At 35.7% G+C, this 19,956-nt stretch overlaps 1 protein-coding gene across 2 annotated transcripts; it reads left to right on the forward strand.

Moving 5' to 3' along the window:
* Positions 1-4,960: 4,960 nt before the first annotated feature.
* On the forward strand, positions 4,961-17,081 carry LOC121656159 (elongation of very long chain fatty acids protein 5-like). Of its 2 annotated transcripts, none has more exons than XM_042011225.1 (8): positions 4,961-5,040; positions 8,849-8,913; positions 9,008-9,195; positions 11,607-11,684; positions 12,282-12,453; positions 12,816-12,940; positions 13,161-13,295; positions 15,327-17,081. In XM_042011225.1, exons 2-8 carry the CDS (start codon positions 8,856-8,858, stop codon positions 15,453-15,455), a joined length of 885 nt encoding a protein of 294 aa, XP_041867159.1. In that variant the 5' UTR covers positions 4,961-5,040; positions 8,849-8,855; the 3' UTR covers positions 15,456-17,081. The 2 variants fall into 2 exon arrangements, with proteins under 2 accessions (XP_041867159.1, XP_041867158.1); XM_042011224.1 differs by having other exon boundaries at positions 4,979-5,141.
* Positions 17,082-19,956: the final 2,875 nt, after the last annotated feature.

Raw genomic sequence — 19,956 nt, forward strand, 5'->3', positions numbered from 1 at the left:
TTGGATGTTATTTTTGCTTTTCTGTTATGCATTTAATTTAGTTATATAAATAATTTTCGTGGAGTTGGGTTGCAAAAAGTGATTTATTTGTATTTGAAAACTTTCAGTGGAATGGTTTAACCTGTAATCATATACAGTAAGTTCTGTGTAATGATGTGACAAAGGAGGTCAGAGAGGCAAAGCAGGTTGGATGTCTGATGCTGCTAAAGCCTCCTGTTAACCACCCTGACATTGCTGAGCAGTTTGTAAAAAACAAAACAAACACACACACACAAAAAAACAAACAAACAAAAAAAAACCACAGTGATTTATAGAAAATTCAGTTCTCTGAAAAAGATTTTGTTTTTGGTGTGATATGCTTTACCCTTCAAGACCACTGACTTTCCCCATTTTGAGGGTTATTGAACATCAAAAACCCAAATGCAGCTAACAGTTGTTTGCGGTTTGGGGTTGAAGCAGCATTTAAAACAGAGATTGATTTTCTTTAAAAAAAGAAAAAAAGAATTTATTATTTTAAGGTCACACACTGGTTTTAAAGCAATGTCTAATGCAAGGCATAATAATAATGACAGTTAATGAATTTGATTTTATAAAGACTCACAGATTTGTCCATATTTCTGTAAATTTTCAAGGCTATTCTCTTTGTCTGTTCAACCTGCTTTTTTTTTTTCTTTTTTTTTTTATATTAAGGAACAGCTCACACCCTTGAACGGAGGACCTATAATAATTCACAATGTTTGAAAAGATTAAACGAAGGAATTGACAGAGGACATGTTATGTCTCCTGATGTGTTCCCAGCTGTAGACGCAGCTGGGGAGGCAGTGAGCAGTGCAGCAGCCTGCGATTTAAATAAACAGCTTTTTTTTTTTTTATCTATAGCTGAGAACTATTTCCATGGGAATAAAGTAAGAAGACCAGCACAATTTCTGTGGCTGCAAGGACACATTTTTGCAATTTTTTTTTTGCAAAGCTTTGAATGATATTGAAGTGTCTTCCAAACAATAAATAAAGCTATTCAGGATTGTATAAATACCTCTGGAGTGGTAATGAAACTAATGTGAGTTCCTGAGAGTTATCAGGTTTACAATAAGAAACATCGTGCGAGATTTCTGCAGCCTTTACTCAGAGGGTGAGATATCGTGTCAAAATATTATCTGAAAATATGGAAGACAGTAAATTTATCATCCCTTAACAGAATAAAGCTACGACAAAAAGTGGACAGAGGAAATTAAATAAGAATAAATTAACATTAATGGATTAAAAACATACCTAAAGAGAAACTTTAGACATTATTATTTATCCATTTATCTCTCAACTAAAAATATTTTTAAAGATTTAAAAAAATGTGTTTTGCTCCAGATGAAAGAAACCTTGGTTTGAGAACAGAAACTGGTAATATTGACTTCTTTATGTGGAAAAACCAGGCGGATGTAAACAAGCAGACGTTCATGGTAGTGTAAACAAAATTTAGCTTTCTACCTCAGATCTGCTCTGACAGTCTCGGGTATAATATTTATAGTATGTAAGTTACATGTATTTTATATGGAAAATATTTTTTTACCCTTGTACAAAATGACATAGAAATAACATTTTATTTTCCTAACGGTGGCTCTTAAAGGGATATTTTGGTTTCTCTGAAGTGGTGTTATATGAGGTACTTGTTATTAATCAGTGTCTTACCTGCAGTAAGCAAAAGATAGTATGTGTCATGTTCAAGGATTTAGTAAAAAACCATCCATAATTTACTAATTTTATTGTTTTTCCCTACAGCTTGTTACCTTTGTTTGGCATGACGGCAGCAACTTCTGCTGCCAGGACACACACTGTGCACAGCGAGTGGATAATAAGGTCAGATTTCATCCTTGTTTCTCATTATATTATTCTGCTTTGGTTAGTTTTCATCTTGTTTGTTTGATTGTATTTGTGACACATTCTGATCTGCAATGTGTAACAAAATTTTGGGACTTTCTATACTTACAGTATTATAAAGCAGCACACATGTATGACCTTTTCAGCTTCATTAACTTCAAAATCTCCTTGAAATCATTAACATCCCTTTGCTGCTCCCTGTATGATCACTGCACTGCAGAAATTCTGTTTTTTTTGGGGGGTGGGGGGGGTTTGCTAGATGCGTAACTTCCAGTCTGTGTCTCTTAGTGTCCTCAGCTACCTCGGTTCCTCCCTGAACAGCTTGGTCCATGTTGTGATGTACTCTTATTATGGCCTCTCAGCCATTCCTGCTATCAAGCCCCACCTTCGGTGGAAAAAGGGAAACAGTTCATCATGCAGTTCCACCTGGTAAGTGCTCATTTTTAAGTTTACTTTCCATCCAGTGATGGATTAATCCATTTTCTTTCTTGAGAAAAAAGCATCACTGGAGTGTAGGGGATCCTTTATTTATACAAGAAAATATTCTAGTCTTCCAAACAGTAGGAGGCACAATTATATGTGACCTCTTGTTTACTTAGAGTGACCAGAAATAATTGTGCTTTACATTCCCAGTAACTGTTGCTTAGTCCTGCACAAGTGCCTGGAGGAGTTTAGCCCTTCAGGTCTAGGAAGGTAAATCTGCTTATTCCAGTTTCTTCCATAGCATCTTTACAGAATCAAGGTCAGAATCACAACAAGGTGATTTAAATGTACAAGTCCTACTGTAAGCATAATAATTAAAACTAAAGCTGTTCCAATAAAAGAAATGTAGTGGGTGGTGAAAAAAGGACCATTTAGAACTTGTAGTTAAGTAGACATATAAGCAAAGAAGAATAAAATAGCTACTTGCTTGATTATAGTGAGTATAGATACTTAATCAGATTTAACCTGTTTCACTTAACAGTTATTTCAGTACTCATGAATGGAAAATACAGCTGAAAATAAATTTATTTTTAGTATTTTTCTGCTGTTTACATGTTATGATATGATGTTATAATAAGGTTATATTGTGAACCAGATGCAGCTGTAATATTGGACAATGGGAATGTTCATCTCCTGGCTTCTGTCTGAGCTTCTTTAGCTGTAATAAGTGGTAGTTGTTTGTTTTTTTGTTTGTTTGTTTTTTATCTCACAGACAGCAGTATTTTTTTCCTCCATTAACACACAAGATCAGCACATTTTTTAGCAGCTTCCAAAATATCTGTTTTTAAGAAAGTGTAAGTTACTTATATCTTGATCAGAGCTTTTTTTTTTTTTTTTTTTTTTTTTAATGGGAGGAAGGATAATTTTAGGTGTTCTCTGTCAATTAGATAAAATGTGTAATCAAGTTGCACTATACAAAGAACTTAGATGATTTTAACGTAATGACATAATCGGTTAACCTTATTCAGTTTTCGGTAATAAGATTATGTTCCCTCTGCCTCACTTTGTGTAATAGAAGACTTTTAAGAGCACAATAGTTCTCAAAGGAAAGAGCATTGGGATGGCTCCTCTGCTTCCAAATGGCAGACACCACCCCGAAGGAAGCTGAGGGTGAATTAGCATTCAAGAAAATGTCAGTAACTTTTATTATAGCGACATTTTTCTTCAGTCTCATTACAATCATTCTATATTACTGTTTATATGGACACGTAAAAACTGAGCAAATGGAAGAGTTTGTAAAAAAAAAATCTACAATAAATGTGATTCGGGGAAATGTCCTTATGTCTGAATAATGATAAAAAAAATATATATATACTGAATATAGAGATATACAATTATGACACAGAAAAAGAGACATTCTGACTTTGTCAAGATGATTAAATCTGTAACAAAATCTTCTAAAACTCAAGAAATAATGTCTAGATGTGTAAAAGTGAGAGCCAGAAACTTCTGGAAACAATGATGCAATCACTTATGTCCTATAGTATAGTATCAGTTATTAAATAGCCTACCACAAAGTAATAATAAATCAACTGTTTGTAACTCCAAATTCAATTAGAAAAGTTTCCATTAAACCAAATGTGTGGTTTGTGTGTGATCTATCATGCACAATATGTCAAATCCACCATGTCTTGCGCAATAATGGAAAAAGCAACTTTGTAGATGTTTTCATAGCCATTATAGATTAGTCATTTCCTGGAAGAATTTTTAGAAAAAAAAAAATGTTGGTGGGTAATCCTACAGTCTGAGGTGTACAATAACTTGCCTGTACTTGAATTTTGAATTTATGAGAAATGGTGGGCAGTGCCTGCACATTTTGGAGCCAACTACTCCGAGCAGAGTGAGCTTTCGAGAGGTGCGCTATGGTTTGTTAACACTTAAAATACCATTATTGGTTAATTAAAAAACACAGGCAAATAATTATTGTCAAGCCATTTCATTGAAGTATTTAGGACATAATAATGATAGTCTTCATTTAATAGCAAAAAGTCACATTTACTGTAAATAAATGCCTTTACCTCTACTGGTCTGCAGTTGAAAATATTAATTAAACAGATAAACAACAACAAATCTGGTCCAGATGTCCTGCAGCCCCTGTAGTCCACTGAAGAGGGGTAAAATTTGGTAAAGTGTTACACACCGTTGTGACAGCTGTTGTCATTCATTATTTAAAATTTTGATTTCTATGCCAAACATTTGAATAGCTTGTTATTGAAATAAAACACTAAATGTTTATGCATAAGTTTTTTTTTGTTTGTTTTTTGGTTTTTTTGTTATTTTTGGTTTTTTTTATATATTGTTTGCTTTCAATTTATTTCCTAGTATTTGTTTCCTTATGTCATTTGAATTAGCTGTGTGGGTTTAATTCTTAAAGTTTTATATTAACTTAAAAAAAATCACACACTGTCACTTTGCTCCCTCTAGTCATACAGTCTTCACATGTATGTGCAGGAGTCACACTTTGCCTGCAGTTACAGAGGATTTAAAGTCCAGATGTCATCCTTTTTCGATTGTGATTGCAACACACGGGGTCACCTCCTGGCTATAACACTACTGCAGGGCAACGGGCCAGTCTGCGTGTTCCTCCCACTATTTTTTTATTCCACTGAAGCGAGAAGGCAGCACGTTGTGTCAGACCGGCCAGTGAGCCAAGGTTACACAGTCGTCTTCTCACACCATCTCAGAAAGGTAGGCGGTCAGCGGTACACGACTGCGTCTCTTCTTCCACCCTCAGCATTTCGTCCTCCATCAAAATAACAACGCTGCCGCACAGCTGGGTGCGTTTAATGGTAAGACTTTCCGTAGTGTTGGAAATGTTGCAGCGCGCATGGCGTCACTATGAGTTTGGATGATGCTGAAGCGGTGACCTCCACTTTACTGTAGCCCTGCCGGCGACAGGATGCGATAAGTTTGCTGCTTGGTACTATGTTAATTCATTCATTTCTGGAAGTTTCCGCTTTGAAGTGAATCAAGTGGTGATATAATGATCGCCTCTCAGTTTCACCGCAGACTCGGGCTGTACAGTTCAGTTCGTAAAGTGCAGTTTAGGTTACACGCGTGACCCTGATGAGAAATTACTGTTATACAATACAGTGCTGCAAAGCGAAGGCAGGACCCAGAACTTCTGCAGTATTTCCTTGAACTTGACATATGTGCGACACGGTGTTTAAACTAAAGTAACCAGACAAGTACTGTAACATTTTGATGAACACTTAGTTTTACAGCGTTGCCAATATGGTGCCAAACTTGTGGAGAACAACTTTGGTATGTTGTTCCTGTGGGCTTGTGATATTCACAAAACGCTGTTAGAGAGTACTGGGAAGGGTCTGGAGAGCTATTTCTAGGATGATCTACTGTAAACATATGAGCCTGCTAAAAATGGCATTATTTATTCTTACACATTTTTTCTTTTTAAATCTTTTTATGCATCCATTCACATAGTTTTTAATGTTCATGTATGAAGTTCCAATAATGAAAATAACCAATATAAGGTATGATTTTGACCTGAATTAATACAGAATAGTTTTAAAGTTTAACATTAACAACACATAAAAATAATCAATGTAGTCCTCTTTCCTCTATTAAAGTATACGTTTGTGAAGGGGAAAAGTGAAATGTAATTGATCTGTTTTGGGTAAATACAGTGAACTAATGTGCCTGCAAATTCAGGTAAATGATCTAACAGAGGTAAAAGTCATAGAAACATAGCCCACAATGACCTAAAAGCCCACAGCTTTACAGGGCATACACTACAGTGTCAGATCGATTGCAAAATATCTAACAGTAGACAAATTTACAACATCTGGTATGTGCCCAACCAGACTCTTATGGTCAATTTGACTGACTGAATTAAATCATGCAGAGGTGATGAGATAACACAAATGTTGCAGTATAGAAGAAAGGGTTTTTTTTCATGGCTGGGGTATGTTTACCCAGGAAAGACTAACTGACTACAACATGCTCTCCTGTTGTGGGTCATCGTGTCCTGATTAAGGTCTTTCAGATTATCATGTTCTGGTGCAGCCTAATGCATCTCTGATAATCAGAGCAAGGATATTACTGAACTGTGGCTGATCAAAATAAGCCATGTTTGGAATGGATGGATGGAACTGACAGCAATATCCTGTCTGGTGCTTAAGCAGCATTTCAACATGTAATTTTACTTTTCTATATTAACTAATTTACTCAGGTTATGTAAATGAAGTGTGCTCTATGTGATTGCTGCTGCAAGCAGAAGCTATTGAAGGCTCTGCCTCCTGAAGAGCCTACTGTGCTCTGATTGGACAGCTCCACTGGCCTGAGTAAGCACCGCCCATCATTCCTTATCAGTTGTGCAGAAATTGTTTAAGACAGTATTTTATTGGCTGCAATAAAAGACTGTCTTGAAACAAAAGTGATACCTGTGAGGGAAGGATGAGTCATTTATATTTTTTATCTTTATTTTCTCTAAAAATACAAACTTAGAAATTCTAATAAGATCTGCTAAAGTCCGTTTTTGATTATTTTTAAGTCACATACTAGTGTTAAAGTCATGTATATAGCAAGACATGTTGTAATAAATATACTTTATATTTGATTTCATCAAGACTTTAGATCTAAAAGATTTGCTCACATTCTTGTTAAAATGATAAATTATTCTCTTTATCTCTTAACCTGCTTTGTACTTCATCATATCATATTCAGTAATGTGCAGAGGTTCACATCTTCATTTTGAGGACATACAACATCTCACAGCCTTAGAAAATATTAAAAAGAGGAATTTACAAAGGACATGTCTGCTGATATATTCCCAGGTGTAGACGCAGGTGTAGAGGCAGGTGTAGAGGCAGTGAGTGGTGCAGCAGCCTGTGATGTAATTAAACTGCTTTTAACGTATAGCTGAGGAACACGTCAGTGGAAATAAAGAATGCAGACTCAGTGCAATTTCTGGGATTGGAAGATCATGTTTTTGGCAAAGCTTAAATTGCTTTTGCTATTGAAAGGCAACAAAGGCATGCAGAACTATGAGTTTACTCGGGGGTGATAAATAAATGTGTTCTTGAGCGTTATCAGGTTTACAGTGAGAAACTTCATGCAGGAATTTATGCAGGTTTTTTTTTTTTTTTTTTAAGGAGGTGTGATTATTCTTATCACAACTTTAGTCGAAAGTATGTATAATTTTTATTTATTTTTATTTTTTTTAAATCCCTGAAATACATAAAGTGGGGATAAAAAAGTGGATGGATAAATAGAGTTATACCTGATATTCTGTGGTTGTATTGTTTTTATAGTTTTAGTATAGTAAGCTTTTTAATATTCAGAATAGCATTTGATAGTATTTAAAATTTATTATTATTATTATTATTAGTATTATTATTAGTATTATTATTAGTATTATTATTATTATTATTATTGTAAAGACATGACCATGTGACTGAGGATATTTGCCAAAGCCAGATTTCAGTTTTTGTCATCCAAATTAAAGAAAGCTTGGTAGGGAGTGGAGAAACAGGTTTGAGAACAGAACCTGGTAATATTAATATCTTTAGTTCAAGCTAGAAAACATTCAGATGTAAACGTCAAGACAGTGTTGTGTAAATTGACTTACTATATCACCATTCTCATATGATGGTATCTAGTGTACAGCATTATACTGTAGATTACTGTTAAACTACAGATCCATGAGATAAATTGCAGAAGAATATGTTTAATTTACTTTTCCCCAGGCAGCTCATAAGTTCAACTGCGCCAAATACATCAGACATATATTTTTAAACAGTTACAGAGAACTGAGTAATAAACACACACAACTATCACATTATGATGACTTTGCCTAGACACGTGAGTATTCCTGTAGCAAATTAGTGCTGATAAATCTGCACATTGTGACAGTGTGATTACTTCCAACAACAGCAGCAGAGACAGTGCACATCAGTATTAGGAGTGGTCAGCAATGTAGAATATTGTTTGTTCACAGAAGCTGCAAGTTGCTCCTCCCCTGACCATATGCACCTTTGACATGGCACTCTATATTTGCAAATACTGCACATAATTTTACATACCATTTTTCTCAAACTACATTTGCTAGAAATGTGGCATGGAGAGCAAAGACTCCCTACGTCTCCCCACTGCAACAGATATTTTGGGAGTGGCCTGTTATTTGGCAGACTCTGGTCTTTTTAGTGTCTTTTTCTATGTTGATGTACTCCGTAAACTTTAGATCAGGACCTAAATGACATGTTGACAAAAGCTATGGAGCCAGATACTTTCCTAAGTTGATGGAGGAGATCAAAACAGAGAGTGCCACTGGAAGGGCAGTCATTAAATCACCAGAAACACAATTTCTAATTGATATCATAGCAGCTGAATGTGTAGTCTGAGTCATAATATCAAATTTAGGTATGTATGTGTGTACGGTGTACAGCTTGCTAAGCTAATCTTTCCATGTTTTCTTTTTTTTTATAATAATGCAGTAATTGTAATATAAGGGGTCTGTTCCTTCTGCATTCTGTTTTAGGTAATAAATGGAGACCATAAACCATAAACTGAACACTTACTTTGAGTCATGGATTGGCCCCAGAGGTGAGATTTTTCTGTGTTTTTGCCTGCTAGCTTCTTTTTTTCTCTAATTCAACCCACTGTCCATCCTCTTAATTTCTTCATCTCCATGTTTCAGATAAGCGGGTGCAGGGAATGCTGCTGCTTGACAACTACCCGCCAACCTTTGCACTCACAGTCATGTACCTCCTGATTGTGTGGTTGGGGCCCAAGTACATGAAAGACAGGCAGCCATATTCCTGCAGAGGCCTCATGCTGCTCTACAATCTGGGCATCACGCTCTTGTCCTTCTACATGTGCTATGAGGTAAACAGATTGCTCATCACTGAGAGACATGCTGAAATGAGCCAAAACAATCAGTGCCGTCATAATGATCCATATCCAGAAACATCACAAGACAACAGGGAAAACTCACTGATGTACGTTGGCTTCCATGAAATTAAAATTATACTTTAATTAAATAATTCTATGAAATTGTAGGTGCTTCCTTCTAGTCAGTTTTGCTTCCTGCTATGCCAGAGTTTGGTTTTTGACTGACTGACACACCTGTTCTGCATCAGGCCATTATAATGTAGTTATCCCTGTCTAGGCAACATCTTTTGTTTGTCATGATAAAGTCTCTGTTTTCTTCATCAACCATCCCACATCCTGTTATACAAGTACAGGGTGTAATTTCTTGAATCATTTAAGTAACAAAGAAGAAGAAACAAAAAAATGGTTACAGGTAGCCCAGTAACAATGGAAAAAAAGCACTTTTTATTTGACAAAGTTACTGTAGTGAAACAAATTGTTGCTCAAGGACAGCATTTTCACCTTTAGAAAATCATCAAACTGTTAAAAAATAGAAAACAATAAAAGGAATACACTGGTGTAGAAATGTCAGGTTGTGTGCTGTACTGGACATTAAACACTCCCAGGACAGAGGAAAAGTGATCATTTTAAACTTGTCTTTTCATGAATAACACAAAAGATTTCATAAGGAGGCCTTTATACTTCATACAAGGACCTTCGCACAGTCAGTGCAACTTACAGAGACCTGTCTGAGGAGCAGATAATAATCTGAATGACCACCTATTTCTTATGCTTCACAGAATATAACACACTTGAAATAGCCTGCTACAATGTGGGTTTTCTACTGCAATGTGGCTGTTATTATTGCAGATTGTCCCTTCGCAAATTACTTTTACTCTTATTTGAAATAAAGAGCATTTCCCAAAAAGTCTAAACATTGCTTTAAATATGTTGCTCAAGCTAGGACACGATTAGCTTAGTCCAACTTAGAGTGGAAACAGTATGAAGGAAACATAATCCAGCCATCAGCATATCTAAGCCTCGCCAGCTAACATTATTTATCATATTTATGTCTTTACTTTAAATTAAAACATGTAAAAAAAAAATCTCCCTGCAATGGAATGGCAACCTGTCCAGGGTGTACCCTGCCTCTTGCCTGCTATTTGCTGGGATAGGCTCCAGCCCCCCTACCCTGAATGAATGAATGCATGAAATCAAAGGTTTCTTTTACAAGACTGTTCAGAACAAGACAGAAACACCAGTTTAGTTGAAACACAATAAAGCAGCTTTTGATTTTAATTGGACACAGGCCTGTTCCTGCTGGTATCTCCCTGAAAGCTGTCTGTGAAAACAAAATCAAGGAATGAGAGCAGCACAGCCATCAAATTCCTTGTATGGCCTTGCAGACATCAGCACAGCCCACTATTGTTTCCTTGAAAACTGCTTTTTTATAAACAGCTGACTAAGTACATGAAATTGATAGATGCAGTGATGCAAACAAACACAGAAATGCATAGCTGTTTAGCAAAGATGCAACGTTTGAGTCAAAATGAGCTGTTTTAGGAATAGCAACAGTGCCATAAATGAGTGTTGATTTGCATGATTTGACCACAAGGATGTCCGGACCAGACTTGGTGCTTGTGCATGTCAGAGTCTGAAATGTCTGCATTCTCCTCCCTGTTCAGCTGGCAGAAGCTTTTGGTCCTTCCCTCTGCACTGTGTAAGGCCCAAGTGAACTGTACTCCATTTGATTCATTAAACCCTGACTCTAGCAATGCCCTTCCCATGAGGTGAACTTTTGGTACTGCAAAAGCAATGTTACCCTGATTTGAATCAAAGTACACAGCAGGTATAAAGCTGTCCTCTGGTCTCTGTCAACTTGCCAGTGCACAGATATAATCACACAGTCAATTTGTTTATATGTTCATTACAATAAGCAGCTTTAATAAAATGGAGAATATATTAAGTAGACTGAGATAAATGCAGTCAGAGAAGATAAAGTCTGTACAAATAATTACATAATGTTGAAAGCATGACACAATCTTCTTTCATTTACTGATTCTCAAGCTCAGTTGGATGTCTTTTTTCACAAAAAAAACAAATAAAATAGAAAAAAAAATTAGTTAATACCATACTCCCATACCCAGACAGATTCATAATTTAACATAAAAAAAAGCTTAAATCTTGATGTTACTAGCTGCAAAAAAAAAAAAAAAAAAAAAAAAGTCATTGCAGCCTGATGCAACAGATATAGGACCATATCTGTCTCTTACGTGTTTGTGCAAGAAATAGTCTCATTTAACATCCCTAAATCCCCTGAGTTTTACTTATTTTGTTTTTGAGCATTGCAGTGTCTAAGTGGCCTTTGTGTTCAGGGATTTGGTATAACACCCATTTATCAATTGTGTTAATGCTTTTGCCTGCAGCTTTTTACAACTGTATGGCATGGTGGCTACAACTTCTTTTGCCAGGACACCCATAGCGCACAAGAGGTGGATAATAAGGTCAGTCTGACTTAATCCTTCTAGTTAATTGCATTCTTTTTTCCTGTTTGCATCTTTAATGCAATTTAACTTAAAAAGTACACAAGTTTCCATTTTGTTTCTTGGCAAATACCCATTTCAGTAAGATATATTGAACTTTAAGCAATATTAATAAAAAATATAGGGATTTTCAGACTCTCTTTCATTTATATGGGTGAGAACCTGTAAATCCCAGCAGATCAGCTACAGAGACAGGGAGCCAGTTTAATCTGTCATAATGACTCTTTAGTGTCCTTACTGATCTCTGCAGTGGAGGTGAAAAGTAGGCTCACAGTGAGATGTGCATGACTTTGCAATTCTGCAGCTTTATTAAACAGTTTTATCAGTGCTGCACTGTCACTGATAGTTTAACTCCTTCTGAACATCTAACAGCATTAAGTACACAAGGCTGGTTATCACATGATTAATACTGTGCTGTGTGTGTGTTTATGTCTCTGATTTATGAAATGCCTAACTTCATTATATGTTGTTTGCTGCGTGAATATACCTACAGGAAATATTTTCTTCCTTTTATTAATCACATTTTTGACCATTGTCTTTTGCTATGTCCCCTTTCAGGTTATAAATGTCCTTTGGTGGTACTATTTCTCCAAGCTACTTGAGTTCATGGACACTTTTTTCTTCATACTCCGGAAAAATGATTACCAGATTACATTTCTTCACATCTACCACCATGCTAGCATGCTGAATATCTGGTGGTTTGTCATGAACTGGATACCCTGTGGTCATTGTAAGTGTTTTACTCAACTTTACCTCCCAGCAAGTCAAATCCTTTCTGTAACCACTTCTACTTTTTGGCATCACAGTGAGATGAATAATTTAGGTTCTCCCATGTTAAAGCCACAGCTTGTTTTAGCAAGAAAGAACTAAAGGAAACAAAGTGACACACACGAACACTATCCGATGTGTAACTAAGTTTTTGTGTTTTCCCAGGATACATTGTCATAAAACACCAAGCTGTCAGCTTTATCGTCCTTGAAATTATCAATGTGTCTTTTTTTTCTCCCTGCATGATCATTGCACTGCAGAATTCCAGTTGTTCTTGCTGCAGATTCATGACTTCTTGTGTGTCTCTTTTCTTTGTATCCTCAGCATATTTTGGTGCCTCCCTGAACAGCTTTGTACATGTTGTGATGTACTCTTATTATGGCCTCTCAGCCATTCCTGCCATCCGGCCGTACCTTTGGTGGAAAAAGTACATCACACAGTTACAGATGGTAGGTGCACATCTGTAAATCAGATTCCTTGCCTGGGTAAAAAAAAAAGCTATTTTAATGTTTGTAAAACTTTTTTTTTTTTAATTACCTAAACTTCAGATCTTCAGATTTTCACATGTAAATGAAGAAAACTGATTATTTGGGCATTTATTTATTAAATTCTGTGTGTCAGCTGGTTTCTTGAATCAGAGTCTCCATGTGTGTTGTGTTTCTTCCACAGATCCAGTTCTTTTTAACAATGTGCCAGACAGCGTGTGCCGCCATATGGCCATGTGGCTTCCCCATGGGATGGCTGTACTTCCAAATAAGTTATATGTTCACGTTCATGGTACTTTTCTCTAACTTCTACATTCAGGTAAGTTATTTTTACAGTTTAAGTCTTCAGCTTAATAGTTCTGAAAAGCCAACTATGAACTGATCCATGCAGCAAGCATGATTATTTATTTCTTTATGCTATACACCCCTATTCTCAAATTTATAAGTAGGCTTTTTTTTGTCACTGCAGGTGGCTTGTTCCTTCATTACAATGAACAATCACATTCAAATACAGATTTTTCATGCTGTTAATTCCAGCACAGATTAAACCACTGAAACGGTTGAGTAGAAAAAGACACTTTTAGACTAAAAGACCCCAAGCAACATAAAAACACAGATATAATTTATGGCGTCTCCAGTGATGGGAGGGTGGTGGGATCAGAAGTGGACAGTACATCCTAACGTGTCCTGACCGTAGACTGTATGGTCCTGACTTACCACATGTGGTTGGATCTTAGTTAATTATTTCCAGGAATTTCATTAGGCTAATTTATTGTGACAGATGCGATATGAGAGATGTACAGGAGCATGAAATAAAGGATTTATAATGTTGCAGAGCTCATCACACACCTCTAAAACACATTCAGTCTTAATTAAAATTCCAACAACTTGTCAGCTGGTTTCTATACAGCATAGTTAAGCACACAAGTACTGTGTATTAATTATTGCATGTGTCACATCCTACTGAAAAGCTACGTTACTTTGTGTTTAATTCACACAAAGCATCTTAGGATTCAGAGATTGCAGTGGGTACAGCCAACACTGGTATTACAGGCAATTCACCTAGGTGTAAAACCTAAAGGCATAAAACCAGATAGACACCCTAGTCCATTTTTATAGAGATATTCTTAATAGTCATTTTTATGTATAGCCAGTGTTAGCTTATTTTTGACACCTCATCAGAAATTATAGGAGCTTTCACATCATATCCACAGGTTACAATAGCCAACTCTCCTTCAAACGAAGGCATTACCTTTTCCTGGCATGTATGCACCAAACCAGCTGGTTTGTTTGGGTCGAGACTTGATAAAAGATGACACTTCCAGGGCTGATAGGAAAGATTTGGAGGTTTAGAGCTGAGCTCATAGCTGCTTTGGTCACTGTCTCTGCAGAAATTATCAAAGAAGAGCAGGAGGTTTTCTGTGAATATTCCTCCTTTGAGTTTCAGACAATCATAATAAAGTGAAAGAAGCCTCCCTGACCTCCTTTAAAAAAAAGGCTTTAATGATGAGATCTGATTTTGTATTCAGTCTGTCCTCAGAGAATTTACACGTGTTTAGCTCTGTCCATGTCCGGTCTGATCACCCACACCTTGTTATGGGATGCTCTAAATGTGAACAGCCACTTTGGTTTTTGTCCCCATTTTAGCTTTTATGTATTTTGGATTTATTTTTTTGTGGCCTCATTTGTTTATTTATTAACTTTACTTTTTTGTTGGATATTTGCATAAGTTTTGCTTCTAGGTGCAGCCGTTCTGTCTCTTTGTAATCATTTAGCATGTCATTTTTAAAAAGTTTTAAATAAAAATGGTATAGTATGTTAATGGTATGTTAGCTTATTACAGTTGTTTTACATCCTATTGCATCAATTATTATATCTTGTTTTTATCTGCTTGCTTTTTCAAATGATTTTATGTCCAAATCTGGAATTTTACATCATATTTTGAGGATAAGACCTGAGGCGCCCTGACTGCTGTTCTCAGCAGGCTCATTCAGTGTTATTTACATGTTTGAGTGTGTGATATGATGCCAGTATTCATGGAGATGTCTAAAAAAAACAATCTTTTAAAGACATCAGCATTTTTTTTAGCATGAAACATACCGTTAATACATTATTGAAGGGACCCTTGACTCCATGTTTTTAAGACACTGTAATCTAGTTACATAGTGTAGGAATACTTTCTAAGGGGATTATAACCTTGAGTGCTCTCTGGTGGATAAGTGGAACCACTGTCTCTAAATTACCTCAAGTATGTAGAAACAGAAACAGAAATGTGAGATTATGTAACATTCAGCCTTATTTATTTTTCATTACTAACATATTTCCTCTGCTTCTCTGCATCTCATTCAAGACTTATAAGAAGCAAAGTGCTTCTCGAAGGAAGGAGATTCAGAATGGCTCTACTTCATCAAAAAATGGGCATGCTAATGGAACACCATCGATGGATCGCACTGCACCCAAGAAGCTGAGGGTGGATTAACATTTGAGAAAGTGTCCCTATGTTTTCACTGTAGTGTGTTATCCAATGCTGCTAGGAGGTATACATGTCTTCTTATCTAGGATAGTCTAGCATTCACTTCAGATGAAATAAGCCATAGCTACATATAGTATATTCAGATTTTTTCTCATGTTTTTTCCACACATAATAATAGTAAATTAATTTAATTACACAAGAAAAGTAGTGTAGTATTTTTGATGCTGTATAGTATGCCTTCCCCACCTTTGAGTAATTTAATTTCAGAACAAAAATCTCTTGCTACCAGCGAACAAACACATTTAGACTCATTCAGTGATGCTATTTACAACTAAGGTCCAAAGATGAATGATCAAATGTGTTGGCAGATAAAGGTTTTATTGCACAATATGGCTTCAAGTTACTGGACAATTTAAAAACACCTTACCGTGGTTATGGTGGTAATGGGTATGGTGTAAACGTGTCTTGCTTTATTGCCGTCCTTCCTGTGTGGTTGCACAACCCAAAATACTGTCATTATGTCTGCAGACAGGATGCAACAGCAAAAAATTGCATTTGCAATAATAAAGCAGGGTCTTCAGTTTGAAATGTTTAGCCTTGTAAGGAAAGCCAAAGTGTAGTACTCTGCATATTCCTGTGCAAGGATTTATATTCAAGCTACTGGGTGAGAGGAAAGCTACTGTGATTTTGTAAGCAGAATAAAATATCAGTTCTATTTAACGCCAGTATTACAAAATCAGTTTCACGCTGCATAGTATCTATAAGAGCTAACATCTTAAATATATTAAGCTGAATAAAGTGATGCACATCTTTAGGACTTTAGTGATAAATATTAAGTAATCAAAATTAGAAAGTGAATTTGATCAATGATAAATACATACCATTCAGAAAAAATGTACTATGTGGGCTGTTATTTTTTTTTAAATATGTACAGCTGTGCTTGAAAGTATAGTTTCATTTTATCTGCATAAATTTGACTCAGAATCTAAGTAAACAAAGAGAACTTAAACAAAACAAATAAGACAGAATAATTATAGTATTGAGATCTAACTGTTACTTTAACAAGGAACTGAAACACTATGTACAACAGCAGGACCTTCTCCTAAGTGGAATGCAGCCATCACTAACAGCTCTGTGCATTTCTTGCTATGACATGTCAAAATGTCTACTGTGAAAAAGCTCTATAAATGTAACTTAATATTTCCTGTAACCATTTATCATTCCTGCGTATCAGTTTACAGGAAATTGAATCCAGAACATCGTGGACTGTGTGGTGGGTTACCTCAGATGGACTGCTCACTTTAGATGCCGCTACAATTAATTTAGGTTAAGGTCAGGACTTTTTCAATCAAAATATTGGCTTTTTGCTCCCGCAACAATCCTATGGAAGAATTATTTGTGTCTGAGGTAGTTTTCTTGCTGTTTTACTTACTTTATGTCACGATACAGTTCATAGATGATTGTGCGCCAAGCTCTTCAAGTGATCTTTGGTCAGCCACTCCTGGGTAACAGCAGACTTGAAATCTACTGAATATATATTGCTGGAGTCCAAACTCTTAAGTTTTTTTTTCCAATCTGATGGACATCAGCAAAATTTTCTGACATAATCATTGTCTGTGCCTAATAAACTTTCACAAATCTGTTAGAAAGAGCAAAATACCCTGATAAGTCTGAGTCCATGGACACCTGTTAGTAATGCAACTGATTGAAAATGCCTGAATCTAATTTTACCTCAAAAGCCCTAGGTTAATTTGTTATATATATATATATGATATATATTATATATATATATATATACATATACACATATATATTAAATAATAAAATGTTTTCCCAATAGAAAAAATCCAGGTATAATATTTCTTGTTTAGTTTTGTTCTCTGAATCTACTTTTAGAACTTGTGTAGAAGTCCAGCTATATGATATATAAATGTCATTACTATGCCAAAGAATGAAAGGAAAACTTTCAAGCACCTCTGTAAGGGTGCCTTCTGGACCAGATAATTCAGTTTCTAATATCGTTTTTTTCTCTCATATTTTCAGAGAAAAACTTAAAATCCTGTGCCTGAATCAATATTTAATATTAAATGCACTAAATCAGGGCTCTTCAACTCTAGTCCTTGATTCTTTGTCTCTGCTTCCACACGCCTGCCTCAAATTAATGGGTTATTTAACAGACCTGACAGGATGTTATAGCCATTTTATTTGAATCTGGTATGCTGCAGGTGTGTTGAATCTGGTGTGTTGCAGCATCTAAAACCTGCAGGACTGTTGTCCCCAAGAACGGGATTTGAAGAGTCCTCCACCAAGTAATAATTTCTGTCAAATCATCCATGCTAAACACAATGCTGAAGTTGTTAAATAAACTGAATAGTGGGGATGCTAGGTTTTGATACTTGTGCTGATTTTGAATGAATTAGGAACAATCAGTTTAAGGCCTACAGTGGATGGAGCAGGAGGCAGCTAACCCTTGCTTAGCTTGGTTTAGCTTAGCATACAAGCTGAAAACCGAGAGATGGAGCCACCCTGGTTCTATCAAAGTTGAGTAAATCTGCTTCAAAACCTTAAAAGCTCACTTTTAAAATTTTCTAAGTACATCCAGAGATGACTTTGTTACAGCTGTAATGCTAAACCCAGCTAGGACATGTGTCCCCAAACATGTAGACCTTGATTGTACCTGCACTGCATAGGAATGGTTAAAATCTAAATTATAAAAAGTCAACAGTTTATCTGCACATTTAATCTGGTCCTCAGATATGTACAGATGATTTAAAAGCATGCACGAACCATATTTCAGTTCACTTTGTTGTTTTTTTTTACAGCTACGTTTATACTAAAGAGCAGAATAAGCAGTGACTTACACCTAAACTGATAAAGGCCAAGGAAGTATACAGGAATGTAATTAGATAAATTTTCTAAGCTGTTAAAATAGAATATCTATATATATATTAATAGATATATTTTCTGATATATGGGATAAATCTGGTTTAATATGTTAGTTGTATCTTGTGCTTTATTCATTGTAATTAAAAACAAATAGATTGTAACCCTTCTTTGTGTGAAAATGGTCTTTGATTAGTGGTAAAGCCAAGGCTACAAATAATGTATATTAAAGAGAATAACAAGTGGAATCTTTCATGTCAATGTCTTTTTTCTTTCTTAATATTACACTTTTTGGTATTCTAGGTCAAGACTGTCTGGTCTTTTTAAATTTTTGTGAGTAACCTTAATGTGGTTTGGCTCTACTTAGTTTGTCACTGTAGGATTACACAAGTCAAAACAAAGCCGAAGGAGATATATTTTCCTAAACCTAAACATGTTTTCTCAGAAATATCCTGTGTTAGCATTGTCTAGTCAAAACATCAAGCCAGTGAGCTATGTTGTGACACTAACCCACTTCCATGGCTATAAGCGCTTTTTTTTACTCAAGTGGTCTTCTCCTAAGAAGCATGAAGTGCAGACTGGATGCATTGGAGGACTATGCTGCACAGTGTGTTTGAAACACACTTTTGGTGGCATGTCTGCTGGACAGCCCCTATCAAACAATGCCTTAACTCTTTTCTCTAAGACCTTCTGATGCCATGGCCTCAGTTGGTTGTGCAGGGTGGAGGGCAGTGTCATGGTTTGTCCTTGAAAACAGCAGAAAAGTCATCAAGGTCCACCTTTAAAAAAAATTTTTACATTCACTTTACATTTCAAACGTTTTAGGCTTTGTACAGTGACAAATTAAAGGCTTTGGCTGTTTTTTTTATTTTGAAACAAAAAAGTAAGAATCTCAGGTTTTTGCTTATGCCTGTTGAGCCCCCTTACCTCCTCATAATTGGACTTGTCTGCTATATTTAAAAATTCTCTACAAATTTGTTTATATACAAAAAAACTCAGTGAATGCTGAAGTTATACAGAACACTTGGGTTAGGTTGATATTATTCCCCCAGGTTTGTCAACTTTTATATTCTTTAATATTTAAGATCAAACTTAAACCCTCAGCTGCTTCAAAAGCCCAACAATAAAACTGAAAAAGATATAAAACAAGATTCAGTTTTCTTTTCCTATCGCAAAGCATTAATTTGTTTAGGTGGGAAACAAAAATGTATTGGAGATATTTTCCGTTTTTGTAAACGTTCAGTTGAGATAAGGGAAATTCTACTGTTAAGTGTTAAATGGTACACAGTGAACCTGTTATGACTTAATTTTTTTTTTTTTTTTATCTTTCATGTGTTACAGTGTCGAAACTCCAAGTTTAACTAATTCTGTTGCCTTCAATATGCACATAAATTTAGCTAAGTTGAGAAGTTTAAAAAAACAAAAAATTTAAACTTATTTTTCGTTTTACATCAGCTCCTTTAGGACATTTTGAAAGACCCAGCTAAACTGAGGTCAAAAAGCAACAAATTATTTTAGTCTAATCCAATTCAACATCACATTTTTTCCTACAAATCCTGTTGGCTGTCTGTGCTTGGTTCCCAGAAAATGTAATGCATGGATTATACTCATGTCAAGAGAAAGA

The sequence above is a fragment of the Melanotaenia boesemani genome, chromosome 16, assembly GCF_017639745.1.
Source record: "Melanotaenia boesemani isolate fMelBoe1 chromosome 16, fMelBoe1.pri, whole genome shotgun sequence".
Classification (NCBI taxonomy): Eukaryota; Metazoa; Chordata; class Actinopteri; order Atheriniformes; family Melanotaeniidae; genus Melanotaenia; species Melanotaenia boesemani.